Source organism: Eptatretus burgeri, chromosome 4, assembly GCF_056783735.1.
Source record: "Eptatretus burgeri isolate ZD-2024b chromosome 4, Ebu_testis_v1, whole genome shotgun sequence".
In the NCBI taxonomy this organism is placed as follows: domain Eukaryota; kingdom Metazoa; phylum Chordata; class Myxini; order Myxiniformes; family Myxinidae; genus Eptatretus; species Eptatretus burgeri.
Window position 1 is genome coordinate 96,343,207 of NC_140964.1, and position 23,795 is coordinate 96,367,001.

The window sequence follows — 23,795 nt, forward strand, 5'->3', positions numbered from 1 at the left end:
GTCTGTTAACAGGTGTGCATGCTTACATGAAGGAGAGGTCCTGTGTGCAAAGTAGAGTAAATAAATAGATAGAAGATTAGAGAATGGAATTTAAGACTGACCTAAAAGCCCCTGCAACACATTTTGTCCCAGGTACCTACTGGAAATACAAGTGAAATAACTGTCTGGGGATGGCTATATGTTGTATGCATTTGCCTTTGGAAGCGATGGTTTGGCAGAATCACAACAATATGTAAAATGTAGGTTACCTGGTTTACTTGTTTCGGACAATAGCTACCAGCTTATTGTTTCAATTTGAGTTGAGGTTTTGGCCTATGCCTTCAGATGTAGATGTGTTATGTAGCTTCGTACTCTGAGCATTTTTATCTACATCCAGAAGGCCCACTTTCAATTTCCATGTCCTAATGCAGTTTAATTTATATATTCGGTCTTTATATTTTTCTCAAATACTTCTCCATGAGATTGAATCACAGACATCCAATGGTATCAAGCTTGGAACTGGCATTTGGTCGGAAGTCTCAGCACGCAATTGGACCAATCCCCATCTGGCTTTGTTGTACCATGGTGTGCTATCTGTGATGGACCTTCGCTGGACGATTCCATATCTTTAATCAAATAATTGCATTTTCAGATGTTAAAAGAACATTGGAGGCATTTAGAAGATTTAACTTCATACAGTTGCATATATTGTCGACAGTAATTATATGAAACTGTTAACTGCATACGTGTAACAATGAAAAGGGACTTGCGGCCATTGTGACATTCAAGTTTTTACACCACAACAGCCTTGATGCGTTGAACTACCTAATTAATTGGCACAAAAAAGGTGTTGGTATCAACTGCTATCTGGAACAAAACATTTGCATTATTTCCACGATAAACCATCATTATCGTCCTTTAATTTGTCTGTACAGTTTATTTCCCACACCATTACTTTTGGCTTCTGTTTTTTGGGGTGCATTTTCTCGACTCTAGACTGAACTGCTGATTTACTAATTTTAATCACTTTTTTCTCCCTCTTGCCATTACGACAAAAGCTTTTCTGTGATCATTACACGCTCCAAATAAGAAAGTCATTACAACAAAAATGTATGTTTCCTATCTGCTTAAATGGTGCCTCAAGGCACAAATGCAACTGTAACGTTCTGCTCTTCAACTCCTGTGATAGTGGCAAATTGAGATGCATTGGGGTTGCAAGAGAGAGAGAGAGAACAGAGAGAGAGAGAGAGAGAGAGAGAGAGAGAGAGAGAGAGAGAGAGAGAGAGAGAGAGAGAGAGAGAGAGAGAGAGAGAGAGAGAGAGAGAACACAGAGAGAGAGAGAGAGAGAACACAGAGAGAGAGAGAGAGAGAGAGAGAGAGAGAGAGAGAGAGAGAGAGAGAGAGAGAGAGAGAGAGAGAGAGAGAGAGAGAGAGAGAGAGAGAGAGAGAGAGAGAGAGAGAGAGAGAGAGAGAGAGAGAGAGAGAGAGAGAGAGATAGAGAGAGAGAGAGAGAGAGAGAGAGAGAGAGAGAGAGAGAGAGAGAGAGAGAGAGAGAGAGAGAGAGAGAGAGAGAGAATGTATGTATGTATGTATGTATGTATGTATGTATGTATGTATGTATTCTCCTCTAGCAGAGATTCCATCATCAATTTGTGATGAAAATGTGAAACCCAAACACAATTTCCAAATTATTCATGTTTCGCGCATTTCAAATTGCTTTCCGGGCTGATTTCATCTGCTTCTGAAGGCGGACTTTTTAAACTTGGCTCTTCGAGGGCCTCAGGCAGATGGCGCCGATGATAGTTTATCCTTGTTCTCTGGCGCATTGGCAAAGTGAAGTCCTTATCACCGGAGCATCATTTTAGAGGGACATAAAACACGTGGCCCCGTTGTAACTTTTCCATTTGCCTCGTTCGTGCCATCGACTGGCAATGCCGTGGCAGTTTTTATTTTATTTTACAGAAGACCTATTACAGCTCATAGCTTGGCAAGGAAGGTCTAACTACTCTCCCAAGCTATCAACATGTCATACTGTGTGCTACGTCGAACCACAGACATTTTGGACGAGCCCGGGCTCGAGTTATCCTCATGAGATTCCAAGTCGGATTTTCTTGCACATTGCATTTCAAAATCCTGACGTCTGTTCGTGTCAATGTCAACAATTTGTATCATAATCAGGCTAAGCCTTTTACAAATAGCACAGTTTCTCTGTACGATATATACGAGCCCATGCATTATGTCAGGCCTCCAATTGGTTAAATGTCATATCAAAACATGGAGTATTTCATTCAACGCAAGCAACTGTGCCTGCCTGCTATAATCAGCTTTGTTTGTCTCCCTCCCAATCCATCCGTGTATGATCATCCTGATTTGAAACCATTTTTTTTTCATGGATTTTTTTTTTTTCAGACAAGGCCTAATCGTTTTGAAGCATCAAATTTCCAACTTTATGTGCTTCTAACTTCACACAGTTCCACATCCGCTGCTCTTAACATGATACCTGGCTTTTGTAATGAAGGTCTCAATTCACAGTGAACTACACCCATAGTAAATTGACAATTTGATCACTTAATTGTGTTTGGGTCGTTTTATACTTGCAAACAGCCGATTGTTCGACCGTGTCTGATATTATTCTGCACCAATATGTTTTGACCTTCACATTTACCCGACAAATACAATAATTCTGCCGCAAGTGAAAGTTTAATCAACACGTGCAGCAAAGGCATCCCAGGGATCAGAAGGTTAGTGGTGTTGTCGGTCGCACCGTACATTGATTTCTGGAGAGTTTTTGATCAAGCTTCGGCTGCCATTGCACGGTCAGCTTTTTCTTTTTTCTGTGCACACCTGCTCACGGTCAATATTTTGGCGAAAATGGTTGGAACGCTCTGGCAGCATGATCAGGGTGATGTCCTCTTTATAGCACCTGACTACATCAAGGCCAATTAGTCAGACTAATCACTCCCACATGTGTCGAGCATCAATAGACTGTGCTGCCTTTGAATGCCAAACCGACATTGAGCTAAATACTTCAGCCAAGCAAAACTGTCTCCATCTTCACTCGCTGAAATGCAAATCACTTATAATTTACATCAAGACGTGAGTACAATGTCACACAATTGTGACGGCTGCGCTCATTTGCAATTGGACATTCCAGGTTTGCTTTAAAGTTGCTTGTTGACTCTGATTAACTTGTAAACGTTGTTCATGAGTTTCTTTCACCTCCCTGCTGATCAAAAAAGTTTTGAGGGGAAGGCTGGCCTTTTATTTTATACCAGCAAAAGGTACCCGGCGTTGCCATCCATCCTCCCACCCCTTCCCTCCCTTATCCCACCCCATCCTTCTCCCACACTGCCCCCTCCCTCCACCCACCTACCCACCACTACCCTACGTCCTCCTACTTACTCCTACCCAACCCCACTCCCTACAGACTCCAGCCCCATCCCATCCCTCATCTCATCCTCCCCTACCTCCTCCTTCATCCCATGCCATGCCCTCCCTCCTCCCACCAACTCCTGTTTCAAAATGGCGTGTTTGAATAGGCCAAATCAAAAAGATGTTTGAATGAGCCAAATCAAAATGGCAGCTAAGACCCTGCGAGGTGAAGTTGGGCTGACCAAGAAAAATCCATTCATGGAGGTGAGCCATTAATTATCTTCAAAAGGGCAGATGTTAAAATTTAACCAAATAACAAGTTTTCATTTTTGCACTCCCTTGGAATTCCCTTCGTATGCATGTAAAGTTTGGGGTTGCGAGGTTTCATGGTTTTGGAGTTATGGAGGAGACACACATGCAAACACACACTGACTGACTGACTCACACTGACATTTATTACAAGGAAATGCAACCTGTCGCTTGTTGCTTTGCTGATGGGAATATTCAGTCGTGTGGGGGGGGGGGGGTGGAGCGAGGAGAAGTGGAGTGATGAGGGGTGGGAGAGAGAGGAAAAAGGGGTAGAGCGAGGCCACAGCACACATCGCTATACACTCCGGGAGGGAGGAGGAAGAGAGGAGAATGTGAGAGAGAAGGGGTAAGAGGGAGGGAAGGGGGTGTTCTGGACATGAGTTTGATAGGGGGACTTGAGGAAAAGTGGGGGGTGGGGGAATGGTCCCCTTATGCCAGCATTAGTACAGGATTGAACAAATTTGGGTATGTTAAAATAGCACATTCAAAGGGGTCATACTAAATAATGCCCAGACACCACCCAGAGATGTCTGTGGGGGGATAGAGGGGCTTTTTGAGGAGGTAAGCATGAGGGAAGGGAAAGGGAAGGAAGGGCATTTTCTTTCAATCATCGAAAAAAAAATCCCACCAGTGTTTGTGCCTTTATTTAATTTCCACACATATGATAAGTTCTACAGTACCGAGCGTAGTGGCGTGCGCCTGTAATCCGGCTACTCGGAGGCTTGGGTTGGAGGATCGCTTGAGGATGGGGGCTCTGCGCTGGGCCGCTCTATGAGAGGGTGAAGGGCAGCCTGGAATCATGGCGAAACCCAATCCTTATCCCTATGTTATGAGGCGACCAGGGTTGCGTCAGGAAGGGCATCCGGCGTAAAACCTATGTCAAATCAGTATGCGGATCATAACGGATGATCCGCTGTGGTGACCCCTAACGGGAGCAGCCGAAAGAAGAACAACATGATAAGTTCTACAGTCTTGAATCTCTTAACCTGAGATGAATTGCGGAATTGATCGAGACAGCAGTTCTGACTGCTTGAAAAAAAAAAGAAGCTTTAATTGTCAAATTCGCACATTCTTTGGCAAACTCTTCCTCTCGATCTCCGGAGAGTTTTAGGGTGATGGAGGCGGTTTGGCAAGAGGATAGCATGAGGGGAGGGGAAGGCAGCGTGAGGGGAGAGGAAGATAATGTGAGGGGAGGAGAAGGAGCATGAGGGGAAGGGAAGGTAGCATGATGGCAGGGAGTCAGCATAAGTGCAAGAGAAGGAAGCATGAGGGGATGGGGAAGGTAGGCAGTGTACTCGGGCATTACCAGTAGCGATAAAACATGCCCCAACAGCAATGTTTTCTTTTTAACCACCATGTTCTATATAAAAATGGGCGGAAGCATTCAAAAATTAAATCCCGTGCTACCTACCTGACAAAGGCATGCATACATGCATGCCACCCCCCCCTCCCGCCGGCAATACACATTCCTCTAACATCTTTGTTAGATAACATCTTGATCCATACTAGTCATACACATGCACTGGCAATATACTCATCCTTTCACTCGCCCACATACATGGATTTCCCAACACCCGCACTGCACAGTGGCATGTCCCACGTGGCTTCGATGCCACAGCACAGCCATGCCCCATGTGGCTTTGACACTGCAGCACATCTGCTCCCCACGTGCAGAAGCACATGGTCTGTGAGATGGCCGCATGACTTCCTAAACAGCGCCACACTTCACGGGCTGGGTGCGCGTTTGAGTTTGAGTTCAGATTACGCGCTTACGGAACCCTCGCACCGCATACATATAACCAAGCATGCAGGCGCGCGTGCACACACACACACACACACACACACACACACACACACACACACACACCATGGAGAGTCATTTGTACCCATTTGTATCATGTCCGTATGTGCTGTCTAAGTACCTCTTCATTTTCAGCAACTGCCAACTATTAATATGTTGCAACAATTAATTATTAGTATATTTACATTAATATTTTGTGATGAAAGCAGATCACAAAAACAGTGTGAAACAAAAATACCCTCTTCACTTGCAGAAACTACCGATGATTAATATATTGCAGCAACCCGAAACCGATCCAAGTTCCTTCTGATGAATCCATCTTTGCTCTCTACTCTTGGGGTTCCTCCTTGGTCTTCCGTTTCATTATTTTTGTACCATATCCTGATGCTGTGTGGATTGTGCTTCACCGCTGCTGGACCTCTGGTAGCTTTACATGTTTTTGTGTTTGAGCCTGGGGACTAACTGCTGAAATCTATCTGTCCAGGTTCTTCCCAACATCTTTGTTCTTTGTTCACTTCACATTTCTTTTGAATTTATTTTTTCACAAATCTCTTTATTCATTCTATTTCTTGCTTTTTCTTCTCTTTCATCTCTTTTACTCTGTATTCCTCCTTTTCGTCTCTCTCTCTCTCTCTCTCTCTCTCTCTCTCTCTCTCTCTCTCTCTCTCTCTCTCTCTCTCTCTCTCTCTCTCTCTCTTTCTCTTTCTCTTTCTCTTTCTCTCTCTCTTTCTCTTTCTCTTTCTCTTTCTCTTTCTCTTTCTCTTTCTCTTTCTCTTTCTCTTTCTCTTTCTCTTTCTCTTTCTCTTTCTCTTTCTCTTTCTCTTTCTCTTTCTCTTTCTCTTTCTCTTTCTCTCTGTGAATTCTTGCAGAAATTTTTCTGTAAGGCTCACTTGGTTGTGCCTAGATGGGTTTGAGGGTTGTGGAGTAGCGGCTGAAACCCGAATCCTTTCCAGGTTCCGCCTGACGACTCCATCTTTGCTCTTTACTTCTTCAGGTTCCTTCCTGGTCTTCCATTTCATTACTATATTAATATGAATATTTTGTCATGTAAGCAAATCATACAAAACGGTAAAAAAAAAACTGTGTACGTAATTGCACAAAAAGGACCCCTGGGGAGTGTATCGTCAGGACTTGCAAAAGCAGGTTGGAGAGCATGGCGTTGCTCACAATGAAGTTGCACTTTCTGCACGTTCCTTAAGCTCTTCTTCACTAAATATAATCATCTGAACAGTCGAAACATATTAAGTTTAATGCTTTGCTTAAATAAATGCACTTCTTTATAAAAATTGCTAATTTGTTGAAATTTTCAGATTTCAATCCAGATTTTGACAATTATTTCGTCCACGAGATTCGATTCTCAAATCTGATGTAATATTTCGATTATATACTTTAATTAGTCTATGAGAGTAGATCATGTTGCCAAATTAAGGCATGTTTGACTCGGCTGAAAAAAATGGGAAATGAAGACCCCAGTTAGCTGAGAGAGGGTTGACCAAGGATGACACCCTGCTAAAGGATAATCAAATAAGGCCGTTAACTATCTTCAAAAGGGGTGTTTAAATTAACCCAAGCTCCCAATTTTCATTCATGCACCACCTTGGAGTTCCCTTAGTATGCATGCAAAGTTTGGGGCTCCTTGATTTCATGGTTTTGGAGTTATGGATTAAACACACGCGCGCACACGCACACACACACGTTAATAAGTATAGATTAGATATATCAGAAAACTCATACTCACTTTTAGAATTCCAAGCACCCAACATTAGCCATTCTGTGTCTTCTCGAGGAAGAAGAAGAGTGACTTGCTTGTGTCTATTATAAAAGTGACTTATCATTGGTTTGTCAAAAATGTAAAAGCTTCCTTCCTATGGAGGCCTGCAATTATTCACTAAATTCTGATTTTATGTTCATAATTATCCCCGTCCACCACCTAAGGTGGATGCAAGTTCTATTTTTACCCCTGTCTGTCTGTTTGTTTGTCTGAGCAGGATATCTCAAAAAGTTAATTATCATTCGGACGAAATTCGGTGAACAGGTTGGGTGTGTGACAATGTCAAACTGATTAGATTTTGGTAAAGATCCTAATCCGGATACAGCTACTAGAATTTTTCAGTGATTCTTCACCATTGAGAGAAAGGGCCAAAAACGATATATAGCACCGTTTCTCAAAGAGTTAAGGATGGGTTATGACAAAACTTTGTGAATGAATTGATGAGGTGATAAGAACAACCTGGTTTGATTTTGGTCCAGGTCTGGATGCAGATCCGGCCTATCAGTGAGATACAAAACGTAAAATGTTCAGCCTGGCGGAGGTATGTGCTCCACCAAGTGTCATTTAAGTTAATTTGGTAATCTTTTCATAACCGAGTCACAATGCAGCAGGTACAATAATCAATATGGGTGGGTAGGTATGGAGTTAAGCAGGAAGACAGGCACATACCCGTGAGAGAGCATTGGGGTGTTCATGACAAAGTCGTGGACGTTTCTGTGGATGGTGAACATTTCGCCACTTCATCACATGGAACCTGTATGAATGTAAACCCTTCACTCTGAACTGCCACACTGAAAGCTCCCATGGTGATGCAACAAGGTTGCAGCCAAGAAACCATCAAGTCACCCACTCTCATAATGAAGGCTTGCGGCTTAAATGTTAGCCCGAGTCTCTCTTTGTCTTCCATATTTGCATCACCGTTGCATTGTTGTGCTTCTCTTGTTTACATTCTCTACACAGCTTTATAGAAGCAGATGGTGTAGTCTGTAGTGTCAACACCATGAAAAAAATGATCACTTACATGATCAACATAAAATGTAGTGCTGTAAAAAAATTAATTTGCCGATTATTTAAATAATGCTTAAAATCCAATTATCCTCACATAAACGCGAGCCTAATTGCACATGTATCACTGAGGATTTTCTGTATCAAAAACTACAGAACAACATTTGATGGGTTTTTGCACCATAGCTTTGAGAGCAGTGAATCAAACGGAGGAATGAATTAGTGGCATTAAAATTTTTTCGTTCAAAGTCGTAGCTGTGCTCTACTCCCCTCTTTTGTGGTCATCTACTCCACACTACAATCTCTTTCTACTAAATTTCAGAGGAAGACATTTCACATATCAGCAAGAATGTATGAAACAGCTCTGTTTTCTGAATCTTCCTTTATCCCTCGTTGCTGCTTTTAGCATGTGCATCTGAATACTTTAATTGGTTTATTTATGGAGAGAATGCACTTATAATAGGGATTATTAGCACATTACCCATTGGTTGATTGTGTCAACCCCCTACACACACACACTCACACACAAACACACACACACACACACACACACACGACAGAGCAGCTAAAACTAGAAAACGGTTGTTTAAGGACATTCAAATGGAATTTGGACTAGGTAAGTGCACCAAGTGCACATTTGTAGAAGGTTAACCAAAAAAACAGACAACATAAAAATTGACGTTGAAACCAACAATACAGCAGTTAGAAAATGAAGAATCATACAAATGCCTCGGTGTACAAGAGGGACATCAAATATGTCACAAACAAGTGCGCAACACAATCACCAACGAATACCTATGTAGAACGAAGCTGATCCTGAAGCTGTACCTCTCCTCAAGAAACAAAATCAAAGCCACAAACCAACTCACAGTACTAGTGTTCAAATACAGCCGTGGAATAATAAACTGACCTCAGTCAGACATCAAAACAAGAAAACTTCTCACCCTTACCATCCACAAAATGTTCTACAAAAACCAGTGCATCCCGAGAATGTACCTGCTGAGATGAAAGGGAAGGAGTGGTCTTATGGAACTCAACCAGGTTCACAGATCTTTGAGTGTAGGACCAGCTGAGTTTGTGAAATGCTCAACAGACTATTGGATTCAATTTGTAAACAAACCTGAACACAACAAACATGAACACAATAAACCTGAAAAAGTATCCCAAACTCACCTTGCAAGGAATTTCCAAAAACAGGTGTGAATAGAAGATGCCACACAGGAAAATGAAACGCCAATGAATAGAGCCCCAACAATTGCATGGAAGACAAAATAAAAATATGAAAAGAAATACCAACAAATATACACCAGCAACTGGCAGAATGACAAAAGAGCAGGAAAATGCAAAAAATAATTGTATCAAGTTGAGATCGACAAAGAAGGTTCATTGGAATGGCTAAGAATAGGTCAGCTCAATTGAGACGGGGAATGAATTTGGACGAGATAAGTGCGCCAAGTGCACATTTCCATGAAGAGGTCAACTCAATGGGGACAGAGAATGAATTATAATAAATTCCCAAGATCAAGGACGCCACAGAAATGGATTTAAAAAGATGGCGGGACTGAGCCTGACGGACAAGTCTAGGTTCTGCAAGACAGAAACAGAAAGTACGAGTCAGCTGCTTTCGGAATGGAAAAAGCTATTATCAGAACAACTTTACACACAATGGTACAACAAAGTATGCAAAGTAATTCACTGGCGTATCGACTAAAATTTCACCATCCCAGTTCTGCAAAACTCATGGAAACACGAACCAAGGGCTATCATTGAAAATAAGGATGTCACACTCATGTATGACCTGATGATCCCACCGAGTGTGAACATAGAAAACAAAGCATTGTGACTGGATATCGTTTTCAGAAACAAAAATGAAAAAACAGCATTGCTGATTGAGATATCAGTACCCAGTGATTTTATCTTAAATAATGCAGAAATCAAGAAAATGACCAAATACCAGGACCTCAAAAACGAGATCAAGAGATCATGGAAGCTGAAGAGTGTCAGAATTGTACCAGTGATAATTGGAGCAACAGGAATAATAAAGAAGAACCTCACTGAGATAAAAAAAAAAAAACATCCCCGGGAATATTACCACAAACCTACGACAATTGGAGGAAGTCCGAGGTTCGGTGACGATCCTGAAAAGAGCCCTCGGCACAAAACTCTGAGAACAAAGTTGAACAGCTTGGTCCATGAACCGTGATCCCTTACTGAAGCGAAGGTGGATACCGTGAGTCCTGGGAGGACTCCGTTCCATCTCCTGAAACCAGCAAATGGAGACAACAACCAATGACACACACACACACACACACACACACACACACACACACACACACACACACACACACACACACACACACACACACACACGCACACACACACACACACACACACACACACACACGGGCAATGACATTTTTACTGTGAGTAAATTTATACAGGCAATTCTGACAACTTCTCAAACCCCCCTCACCCTCAAGCTCACCCTCCTAACTCTGTCCCATCTTTGCTCGCCCCATCCCCAAACCACAAGGCATCAATCCCCTCTCCACTTCCCAACCCAAGACATCAATCCCCTCTCCACTTCAATCCTTCACACCCCTCCACCCCCCAACAAACCTCAACCCCCCTTCCAAATCTGTCCCATCCTTACCACCCCCCCAACCCTCCTCATAAAAGCAAAATGAGCATTCCCACATCAAAACAGCAGAATATTTAATGCTTTCTGCTCACCTATCATACTATCACCGACTTCATAGAAACCCATAACGGTCGCCTGTCTAACTCTCAATTTTAAGAGAAAATAGTCAGAAATAATATTTAAGATCTGTGTGTAACGTCTGTAGTAAAAGCTCTGCTTGAGAGAATGCCACATAGTTATTTTGGCATTGTATAAACAACAGATCGCTGCCTCGATCGCTGAGGCCGAACTTCACTAGCGCCCATGATACTTATCGGCTCAAAATTATTTTGACCGTTGCTTTGGTCATTTTATACGAAAAGGAAAACTTATAGGGAGGACATGGTGATTGTGAATATGATGTCTGACTTAAAATAGCAGTAATCACCAACTTGGCAGCTGTCGTATAGAAATTGTATGTGGAATCAGGCGAACTGTCCAAATAATGGGTGGAATCCGGATGCACGTACAGATAGACGCACACATGGCTTCTTTTATAGCACACTGTATGCAGTGCCTTCAGAAAGTATTCATGGCCCTTGACTTTGTCACATTTTGTTGTGTAATAGCCTGAATTTAAAATGGATTAAATTTAATTTTTTTTTGTCACTCATTGACACAAAATACCCCATAATGACAAACTGAAAACGTGTTATTAGAAATTTTTACAAAACCATTAAAAATGAAATAAATAAATCAGAAATATTTAATATACATAAGTATTCAACCCCCTGAGTCAATACTTTGTCGAAGCAACTTTGGCAGTGATTACAGCTTTGAGTCTTCTTGGGTGTGTCTTTATCAGGTTCGCACATCTGGATTTGGGGAATTTCTTCCATTCTTCCTTGCAGATTTGCTCAAGCTCTGTCATGTTGAATGGGGAGTGTCGGTGAACAGGAATCTTCAAGTCTTTCCACAGATTACCAATGGAAATCAAGTCTGGGCTTTGGCCTGGCCACTCAAGGACTTTCATGTTCTTGGTCTGAAGCCCTTCCAGTATTGCTTTGGCTGTATGTTTGGGGTCATTATCCTGTTGGAATGTAAATCTTCATCACAGTCTCAGGTCTTTTGCACTCTGAAGCAGGTTCTTCTCAAGGATTTGCCTGGATTGGTTCCATTCGTTGTTCCCTCTGTCCTTGCAAGTCTCCAAGTCCCTGCCGCTGAAAATCATCCCCGTAGCATGATGCTGCCACCACCATGCTTTATGGTGGGGATGGGGATCGTGTTAGATGGGTGATGAGCTGTGCTCGGTTTCCACCAGACATAGCACTCTGCATTCAGGCCAAAGTGTTCAACTTTCTGTTCATCAGACCACAGAATATTTTGCCTCATGCTCTCAGCATCTTTCACTTGCCTTTTTGTAAACTCCAGGAATGCTGACATGTGCCTTTCTCTCAGGAGTGGCTTCTGTCTGGCCAGTGTCCCTCAAAGCCTAGATTTGTGAAATGCTGCAGAAACTGTTTTTTCCTTCCAGCAGGTTCAGCTAAGGAACTCTGTAGTTCTGTCAATGTGGTCATTTGATTCTTGTTCACCTCCCTGACCGAGGTCCTTCTTGCCCAGTTGTTCAGTTTGGTCGGACGCTCAGCTCTCGGAATAGTCTGGGTAGTTCCATATTTTTTCCATTTCCTATTGATGGAGCTCACTGTGCTCTTGGCAACTTTCAACACTCCAGAAATTGTTTTATTCCCTTCCCAAGAGCTATACCTCCTCACAGTTCTATCTCAGAGTTCTACAGACAGTTACTTGGACTTCATGCTGGAGTTTCTTCTCTGCCGTGCACTGTCATCTGTGGTATCTTATATAGAATGGTGTGTTTCTTTCTAAATCATGTCCAATTATTTGAATTGGTCACGGGTAGACTCCAATCAAGTTGTAGAGACATCTCAAGGATGACCAAGGGAAATTGGATCCACCTGAGCTAAATTTGGAGTGTCATAGCAAAAGGGTTGAATACTTATTGATGCAAGACGTTTCAGCTTTTCATTTTTAATTACTTTGTAAGAATTTCTAAAAACATATTTTCACTTTGACATTATGGGGTATTTGACAATTTAACCCATTTAAAATTCAGGCTGCAACAACAAAATGTGAAAAAGTCAAGGGGTGTGAATACTTTCTAAAGGCACTGTATCAGTGGGAAAATAACATGACAAACGAGGATACAAATGTTTAACAATCACAGTAGCAGTGGCTAACTGCACACCACAACTCTTTATTCTTCTTTTCTCTCGGATGTGGAACTGCCTTCAAGGGCTGTGCTAACCCTTTCTTCACTTTTGGGCTTCAAACAGGTGGTAGACCATCATTTCATGTCATGCCCCATCCTTACCCGCAATCTTTATTCCACCCATTAACCCTTCTTAACTCAACCCTCTTACTTGCAAGTTGTAGTGTTTCTACCCTTCCTGTCATCTTTTCTTGTTTGTTCATTCCCTTCATTGTGTTCAAGAGTTGCCCTGCTGACAAGTCAGAGAAAAAATGTGACACCTACAAATGGTTTTCATTAGAAAATCGACTGTTTAAATCAATGCAACAAACACAAGCAAAACATAAAAAAATTGCAGGATCTATCTAAAGCTCAAATTGGAGCACACACACACACACACACACACACACACACACACACACACACACACACACACACACACACACACCCCTGAATACATGAGACATAGCACAGGATTGTTAGGTGAGACACAAGTCACTGAGCTCAGGGGAAGGTGCCCTGACTTCTCACGACACTCAGGCTGTGCCATTGTTGTCTGGTTGCTGGTACCCATTCTCACCACATTTAGCAGAACATTTCCTCCTCCCCATTGATGCCAACCTATGGGGATTGTCCATGCTCTTATCCTTTTAAATGGTGAATATCAAGCAAGGAAGCAACACATACCATTTCAAAGTCTTTGGTATGACACAGCCAGGGTTTGAACCACCAAACTCCCATATTCACAGCATACGCTCCAACCATTACACCACCGAGTCATTGTAATTGGTATATGAACTATACAATTGGAATATGAACTCGTTAGAATGGGGTTCGATGGAGTCAGATGTAAATCATAATTGGTTCTCCTTAATTTATGAAAGAGGCCATTCCACTTGCTCAGTTTGTTTATAGTGGAGAGAAGCTGCTGCCCAAAGAGCAAATGCACTCTAAAACAGCAAGTAGCATAACTTGGTGTCAGGGAATCTCCAAGAAGACCAGACCACTTGCTGTACTCACATTCCAGGCAGGAATTTGTATTTTTTTTCAGGGTTCAATGATAACCCGCCTGCTTTTCATGAAGGACAGTTAGAATTTTAAAGTCTAACAACTCATGCAAGCAGATGGGACGTCCAGGTAAGCATTCATCCGAGAGATGGCACACTCATTGATGAATCGCCCTACCTGCGAAACTCCAGGATAACAATTTAGATTTGGGTTGGGATTCGAACCTAAGCTGGACATTTCAGACACTAGTGTACATACCTCTAGGCTATCCTGCCAGCCTAGTAAGATACAAGATCACTCACTACAAGGTAAAAAAAAACCCCAAAAATCGCCGGTAATTACTGAATGCACTTTGAATTTTTTTTTTTTACGGGACCAGCAAATGAGACGCATAATTTTCTCGATCATCATCTGTTATGGCGTCGCTCACATCTGGAGCCATAATTATGAAGAAGAGGCATGGGTAACCAGAACGCAAAGATGATGCTGGAAATTTAGTGCAGAATGGTTTCCTATTTCCATCGCACATCTTGCTGAAAAATAAACCCTCTGACACTGCAATGCTGAGAGCTGATTCGAGTCGAAAAGATTACACTGCAATCAGAGGAGCATACAGATGACTTCATTGTTCTAAATTATACGTGTATCAGCCTTTGTACAACTTTATCGTAATTTTTAACTTTCGAAATGAAAATGATCTTCACCACCACATTAATTGATAACACAGCGGCTGTCGTGAAGTCTGAGGTCCTTCTTCGCTGCTCCTTTGAAGCATGGTTGCAGCAATTGCTTTGGTATTTCCATACGTACGTGCAATCATCGATACCTGGTGCTCTTCCCTTCTTCATCCTCTTTAATGCAGTCTGCACCTCTTCACCTGTGATCTCCACTAATCCACTTTCCAATCTGCATAACATGGTAGCTTAGCTCGCAGTTGTTTCCTCCCTGGTTCAACAGCTCCTTTAAATAGCCTTCCTATATCTTCAATATTGCCCCTTCTTGGCCACTAGCCTCCCGACACCATCTTTAATCAATCCCCCCCCGCCCCACACACACCCCATTCATCTCCTTATTCTTGTCATCCCTGTCATGAGCCAACTAATAAATCATTTTCTTTCAACCATCCTCTTCTAACTTACTGCACATCATCAACTTCCATATCATTCTTTGCCTCATCCACAGCTTCCTTGCAGCTTTCTTATTTTGCCCAGATAAATGCATCAAATCTGCATCCGGTTGTCCCATTCTATCCTCTTACAAACCTCCTTACCATCGACTACCTTTGCTACTTTCTCTGTCCAACACACCTGGTTTCCATTCCAGGACTATGCACTCTTTCCTGATTTTCTTGCACACGTAACTTCTATAATTCCCCTAATTGCCTGTCTGTACTTTTTCCTCTCCTCCAAACCTTTGGCTTCTTCGCTGACTTCCTCATACTTGGCCCTTACCATCTCCTTGTACACTGCAGTGATGGTGTCCCTCCAAGTCCCCCACTTTATGATCTTCTGACCCCTGCTCTGAACTTCCTTCCTTGTATGTATGCATACAACAAACACCACAGACTTTCACTGTGTGCTGACATGCTCCCTGGCTACTGCATTACCGTTTCTTGATCCTCCACAACTGTCGCATCCTAACTACCCACAAATCCAGGTTCGTTTTGTGCTGTCCACTCCTGTAAGTATTCTTGTGAATATCCCACTTCTGGAAGAATGAACCAGCTAAGGCTAAACAACTTCTCACCACCAGCTTCATCAGCTCTTGACCCTCTGTATTCCTTGCTCCCCATCCAAATTTACCAAAGCATTCCCCTTCACCCGGTTTGTTTCTCCCACGTGCACGATAAAGTCCCCCCGCGATGCACAGCATCACGTCCAGCTCAACCATCCCCATCATCCTCTCCAGTGTATCCCTGATCTCCCGTCTCTCTGCGGCAGTCCTTTCCGTCTAGGTCCTCCATGAGTATCGACTTTGTGTACAAAAAAAAACAAGAAAAAAAGAAACCTGCCAAAAGTTCTTATTGATCTACTATGTGGCCATAAACCCGTATGAACCCTTGCTTGTGCACCTGTGGGATGGTTGGTTGTAGTTCTTCAAATGACCATTTGGTCTCCATTTATCACCGTCTTTTTCGACCCACCATTAAGTGAAGATGACCTATTAGTGAATGGAAATTACAGTCGAGTAAAATAATAACACAAACGAAATTGAATTTGTTTGATGATGAGACCGAATGTTCCATAAATTGTCACAATCTACGATATATAGGTATTCGTTATAATTCAACTGATTTTTAGGGCAATGCATTCATGGTATTTTTTTTTTTTGGTTGTTTCCGAGTACTGCACATCGAAGCTGTTATGTTTCTAGGTTTTCTGTTACTCCTGTTGCTGCAGAGATTGGTCAACCTATGAACTCTGAATGATGAACCTGCACTCAAACTTGGACTCATTATTTCCAGCACCGTGCACTCACAGTGAATCGTACTGCAATAGTAGCACTGCACAACTTGTAGAATGCTTAAATCAGTTTGGCTTGAGGCGTGTGGACATCAATGATGTGCTCCCGGATCGACTGCCATTCTCACTGAAAGTAACCGTGCTGTTCTGAGCTCTGACACGGCCTGCCCTGACCCTGCCATGCTGTGCAGCGGCCTCGGCAGGTAAGACTCTGCGAGACGGGTTCTGCCTTAATTGAAGGCAGATTGCAGACAGCATAAGCTTGCCATGCTGCCATCACAATCGTATATTATTATTATTATTATTAGTTTTTGGTGGGGTGGCTTCTAATCACACCAAAATGGTTCTTTAGTGTTGTCTTTAAGTACATACATATATACTTTTGTTTCATGGATTTGGGTTGGCAAGATAGCCTCGGCCCTAGAGGTAAGCACACTCTCCTTTCAGCTCTCTGGCCTGGGTTTGAATCTCGATCCAGCTATGAATTGTCATCCTGGTCTTTCATATGTGGAGTGCTTCATCAATCTGTGCATCATCTGTTGGATGGACCTTAAGCCGGATGTCTCTTCTTGTATCATTAACTGATGGACGTTTAAGATATGCCACGGTGTCCTTCATGAAGAGTATGACAGATATCACTGGCACCCTGAACAAATTTTAGTTGGCTCTCATACGAGCCTTGACATTGTATCAACAACAACAACAAAAATTTGCAAATTTCTGTACAAGTCACCTTCAATCAAACGTCAGGCCTGGGCAACCGCTTCGTAAAAGACTTGGGCCAAAAGGGTTCCATGACCGACCCCATAATAAGGTGGCGGTGATTGGGGTCATTAATAAAGTAAGGGGAGGTAAAATACTTTTGTCTCATTTTGGCTTCTTCTTATTCTTATGTTTCTTCAGTGCTATATCTCTATTAAGGTCCAGTCAATCCTCGTGAAATGTGCAGAAACGATTTGACACCACGACTCATGAGGAAATGCAATATGTTCTTCAACATTCCATGAGAAAGTTTCAGATTCTTTGCAAGTTTAGGGAGATGCACTTTGAGGGGTTGATCAAAGCCAATCAAATTTCTCACGATAACTTACCTTTAACTGCAATTGACAAATGCACCGTAAGCTAATACCGGATGATTGTTTTCACACTAGGAACACCAATTTCACCTGATTTATAACCACTGCCGTGTTAATGCAAGATAAACAAGGTGCAGCAGCATGGAGCACTTCGGTTTTGAGAGAAAGCGTTCATCCTGATCTGCTGTGAGCACCGGCTTGTGCACTTTACAAACACCATTGAACGACTTAAATTTTGTGCAAGAATCGCTGCTTGTCCATGTTCTAATTCGAAATGAGTTTCACAAACTGTTGTTAAAAGGGACTTAACGGAGGCATCCTCAACAAAGTGCGTAAAGTACACGAGCACGCTTATCGACCGGACTCACAATTTATATTATATTATCATTTTTGCACACTCCCAGCAAGAGGAGCACACAAAGGATTATTGACATCTGGAAATGTAACCGTTTGCGAGAACGAGTGCAACAGCTGCAGAGAAATATCGCTGAAATGGCTGCTTGGGCACATCGTGGGAAACGCTGCATCGGAGGCGCAGTGTGGATTTCACACGCCGAGAGGAGTACAATGGGACCTGATCTTGGCAGGAATATTAAAGAGCTGCGTTGAACAACAGAAGCCACTCTTTTTTTTTAACGCTGTCTTTATGAACCTCTCCGAGTCCTGAGATGAAATGGAAGATGTTTACCAAGTTCGCCCGGTCTGTTGCGGTAACGGTCAACTTAATTTTACAAATTTTGTGACGGGCTCGGTGTTTTTGGAGAAGCGAGTCCAAATTATTTGATGATTCGGATGAGATTAAACAAGGCCGCTCTCGCATGCACTAATCTTGTTTTGCTCTATGATTGTTGCTGTGCTCGACAAAGCGACCACAAATTATCAATTATATGTGGATTTTTTTTTCCATCGGAATTTACAGGTGACAACATAGTGTGCGGAAACATCACCATTGCTGAGAAATGATGCCTCGGAGGCTCACAGAGAGGATGGCTGGAGAGCCATCAATGATGAAAATTTTTCCAGTTGATGAAAAATGTCCGCAATCATTGATGCTCGACAAGCTGCCCGATTTTCTCCACTCATTGCAATAGCGCTTGGTTTGGGATGACAGCAGTTCTCCTGTTCTACCCTGCAAGGCTGGAGTCCCACAAGAAACTATTCTTCATCAGATCCGATTCTTGGAGCCCTTCTTGGCTTAATGGTTAGGGTGGCAGGCTTGGAATCCTAGGGTCTTGAGTTCAAATCCTGCTTGCGGTTTGAATCAATACCAGGTGGGGTTGACTCAGCCTGTCATCCATTTGAGGTTGGCAAAATGAGTACCAGCTTGCCGGGATGATTGAGCCATTCGAGTATCCTGCGTCGGAGTGGTGACCCGTCCAGGATTGTGCCCAATAGCCCAGGAGACGACTTCGGCAGCACTGACGCTCTGCGTAGAGTATTGTCCCAATGGATTTAGATTTGTGTGCCCATGCTGCATGAATGAGAAGAACAATAAGCGATATGAATCACAAGGAAGTTGGTAAACAATGAACAAATTAATACACCTGTAAGGGATTTGAACCTGTACGCTCGGCACAATGAGCTATGCTCTTAGATGGAGCACCAAATAGGCCAACCCACTCACGAGTTGTGTGTTAGGCCTTGTGCCAAAGCATTTCTCATCATTAGTACAAGCAGATCTCAGCTGCTCCACTGTTCACAGATCTGGATTAAATACTTAATTGGTCAACCACAACGGTCATATATTCAATGTGAGTAATTTGAACACCCCAAATCTGTCCTTTCACAAACACTGGCAAGCAAAGTTCCTTGTATTTTCTGGAATCAACCATTGGCAGAAGTCCTGTTGTGGGAGCTCCTTGGCTTCATAATTTGCTGGACTGACTATATCCTCAAAATGGCCTCTCGCGCCAGTTGACGCTGCGGAATACTTCATACAGATTAAAGACTTTCAAAAAATGATTTCTGGTGTATAAGACAGTCATTCACAATGCTGTGGAATACGGTTCACTTCAGTTGGCTGGTGCTGCATATTCACACCTTGCCTCTCCGGAAGTGAAGAAGCCCAAGGTCGTCAGGTTCATTAGAATCTCTCAGCAAAAGTCTGTGGTGCATGGCCTTCCCTCTCGCCAAAGACTACTTCGCAGCTTCTTGGTTCGGTATCACCTTTCCTCTGATTTTACTGCTCATGCCCTCTCTATCTGTCCTTTACCCATTCCAGCCCCTCAAGGTCATTTGCATCCATCCTGCAGCACATTTCTCATTAGCTTTCCAAAGTCAAAGCTTAATGTTCATCACTGCTCCATTTGGGCTCACCTCAACTGTCTCTTGTCTGTCGAATTGCCTTCGTTCATCTCTCCTCTTCTCTCCAGTCTTCGAAGATGGCAAACACACCACCAGCCTGTTTTATCTCGAGCAACTATCTGTGAGCTTATGAGCTTATTTTTGCTCAGTAATTGTGTACCACCTCTGTCGACTCACAACTCTCCTTACTGTTATGAAATAGGGGTAACGGCTTCATGGAGTGTTCCCACCCTTTGTGTACCAAGTTTCAATTTAATATTCTTATATTTCCCTGGAAGAAGTCTTGTTGTGCTCTTTCATCATTGAAGTCTCACGCCGCTGCCTGTTTTTCCGGCATTGTCTGTTTAATCCCAAGGGAGTGGTGGCACGCAATCAACATTGGACTTATTTGTTTGAATCGAGACTTTTTGGTGCTTGTGAGCGACTATGGAAACAGAGACCTGCTACCAATATTTCCGGCACTGGTTGGAGGCATGTGAGGGTGGCATGAAAGAGGGTTTGGTGCTCAAAGCCTCTGGTATGTCACTACGATGATGAAGCATGGATCTTGCTGGAGGAGAGGACGTGAAGGAGAATGTAGGGAAGCATATAAAAAGGCAGGTAGAGGTGCAATGTGGGAAAGTGGTCAGAGGGGAAGAACAGCTGATGGGATGTTGCACCGGTCGTGGTGACAATATTGTGGTGAGCCAACACTGCTAGAACAATTCCTGATTTTCAAACTTAGTTGAGATCCATGTCCCATTGTTTATTTGTCTGCCGTGTTTATTAGCGCCGGGTACATACTGTTCCGATGTGTCACACTCATGATGAACTTACCGCCTATGTGCGTCGGAGCTGATTATGCTGCAGAGTGGTTGAGTGACTCTTCTAACCACACTCTTTACCCACTCTCAGCATGCGCTCATTTAGACCCCACACAAACCGTGACATGGAAAATGCAAATCCTCACTTTTCCCTTTTCACTCAGAAGTTTTTCCATTGGTAAACGTTTCAGTCCATCACAGTGCCATGAAAGGGACTCGCTAAACCAAGATGCCGTAAACGGAGCCTGTTTTAATTTTTCACTCCATGTTTTGTGTATTTGCATACCTGGTGTGGTTATGTATAGAATTTTCAAACATGCTGTCACTAAATGTTTATATTGTGGATTCCTGAATTGAAAATGTTCATCCCTTGAGTGTGCTCAGTGACCGATGCCTTGCTTTACAGATGTGTGTAGATTAGCTGAGAACAATAACTTGATGGAGGCCGACAGGATAGCTCACAGGTAGCTTATTCACATTTGAGCTGACTTGTCTGACCTCGATTTCCAACCCAATTGTTAACTGTCACTCTGCTGCTTCGCGGGCAGGTTGTTGCTTCAATACCATCCTTCGCAGATGGATAATAATCTGGGTGTCCTGCATGCTAACATTCACTCCCAAACATTAAAAATCCCACCATGCTTTTTGTAAAGCGTCAGCCATTTTGTTGAGATACCCTGTTCAAATTTCAAAATCCTGCAGCAACATGCAACACCTATCAATGGAGAACTGACCTATCCATAGTTGGCATTCAACCACAGGAACATTAGTGGATTTGTCATCAGCATGAACTACAGAAGGTATTTATTGTTTTGACCATACCCTGTGAAACCTGACCGTTTACCTCTCAGAGTTTTGTGCTGTATTTGCGTTAAACACATCTGCATATTCATCTGATTACTGTTAAGTTTTTGTGCAAGCAGATTTTGAATGCCTCGTTCATGTGCACTCACTTCCTCCCAACTCTCCTAAGAAGAGAGTGATGATTGTCCCCACAAATGCATGAAAAGAATCCAACTCTCTGGCTTTACAGTTCCTGCCATTTTTTTTTTACCCAATCACAGAAAATGTCTTCATCCAATCATAGTACTTCCAAGTCCTACTTGTTTAGTTTTCAGTTGATGAAATATGAAAGGTTATTGGGAGATTTGGGTGATGGTAAGGATTAGGGTTATGGTTAGGATCAGGATTACCAAATTCATCAGGCCCTTATGGTTAGGTTTAGGGTGTTGGTGATGGTTGGGGCTATCGTCATCAAATTCAACCAAAACTTAAAAAAATGATGTTCCTTCATATTCCATCAACTGAAAGCTCAATAAGTGGTGTTTTGAAGGACTGTGATTGGACAAAAATCTTCACTGTGGTTGGATAAAAGTCTGTAGGAACAGTAATGACAAAGACCGCGTTTCTAGCCCCATACGTGTGGAGGATGTATTCCTACGGGCCTATCGAGAATGTCAAACTGAATGTTTTATAAATACTCATTCCCTGAGTATATATAACATAATTTGCGGAGCAATTCCATCTTTTGTGCAACTTGCTCGACTCTCGTTCGTTTAACCATTGCATGTCCCACATGTAACGGCCGATCGTGTTCAGCAGTTAAGCACCATCAGCTTATTGTCGTCATCGAGATCGTTAAAGACACATAACCACTTGGCTAACTATTGCGAGCCGAGCTAAGTCTGTAATGAGTGGAGTTGTGTCTGTGGCATTTCACAGGAGAATCAGAAAGATCCTCAGCCTTATGACGATGCTCATTATGATGCTGTCTTTATGTTTATTGCTTGTCCTCCTGATACTATCTTCAAAGCTATGCATACTACATGGATAACAAGGGTTACAGCTCATCCCTCTAACTGTATGTCCATCCTTTTGATGCATCCACAAGTTTTCCGACTGCCCCATTTTTGGTGCATTGCTTTCTTTTCACTGTCACCTCACTCCACCATGGGCCGACACTTTGTCAGCGGCAATAAATTGACAGAAAATCACAGTAAATATGAACTTGGGATCTCAGCATCATTAAAATTGAGCACAGAGTGGAGCACCAAATGTATAATTTATATGTGCAAGTCTTTCCCTGATCACTTTTAGTGTAGTATGTTTTTTTTATTATTATTATTATTCTTTGGTTGGGTTTAATGAGATTTCATTTTACTTTTGCAGTGGGAAGAGATAAGTGGTTACGATGAGTTCTACACACCAATCGCCACGTATCAGGCATGCCATGTGATGGAGGCAAGTCAGGACAACTGGCTGCGCACGGCCTGGGTACCACGCGCGGATGCTGAGCGCCTCTACGTTGAGCTCAAGTTCACGCTTCGTGACTGCAGCAGCATTCCAGGAGTTGCTGGAACCTGCAAGGTAATGAACAATACTTTGGAAGTCACAATGAACACGTTTGTATTGACATTTTTTCAAGCAGCCGAGCGAGAAAACCAGATCAGGCCGACTGGATTAATTTCTACTTTTCCATTGTATAACCGTGTCTAAATTCCCTTGGAGGAATGATGCAACTTAAAAATCGAAATGATGCCTAACCCGGTGACTCTTAATTTGTGTCATTAGCAGGTTCTTCAAGTTTATCTTCCCACTGCTCATTCTTGCCATAGCATAGTTTATCCCATATGATTGATTCATTAGATAGCACTTCCTAACCCAACATTTTATTGTTGGTAATTTGTCACTCTAATTACATTTTGATTGGTGTCAACTTTGCCATGTGGGAAGCTGCATAAAGTGGCAGCATTGGAAAGGTAAGGTGGGGCTATTCCCCCTCATTAACCACTCACCCCTGGCTGTGCTGCTGGTGCTGTGCCCCATACCAGTACACCAGTACTCATTTCACCAATCTCGGAAGGACGACAGGCTGAGTCAACCCCACCTGGTGTTAATTCAGCAGCTAATTGGGCTCAAACTCAGGACCTTAATATCCCAAGCCAGCCACCCTAACCACTAAGCCAACACCCGGCTTTACTGCTGAGGTTGTACTTAGCCACGGTCCCTCTTTTTGTCT

At 42.7% G+C, this 23,795-nt stretch overlaps 1 protein-coding gene across 6 annotated transcripts in view; it reads left to right on the plus strand.

Annotated features, from left to right (window-relative positions):
• The window catches only part of LOC147028714 (ephrin type-A receptor 7-like), a 468,482-nt gene that overhangs the window by 86,896 nt on the left and 357,791 nt on the right, over window positions 1–23,795 (plus strand). For all 6 annotated transcript variants that reach the window (XR_015057684.1, XM_085879384.1, XM_085879380.1 and 3 more), the window contains one exon: window positions 22,946–23,143. Coding sequence is in view for 5 of the 6 variants with exons in the window: in XM_085879384.1 (XP_085735510.1) it covers window positions 22,946–23,143 (198 nt within the window). In the remaining variant the exon portion in view is untranslated. The remainder of the gene's footprint in view (window positions 1–22,945; window positions 23,144–23,795) is intronic.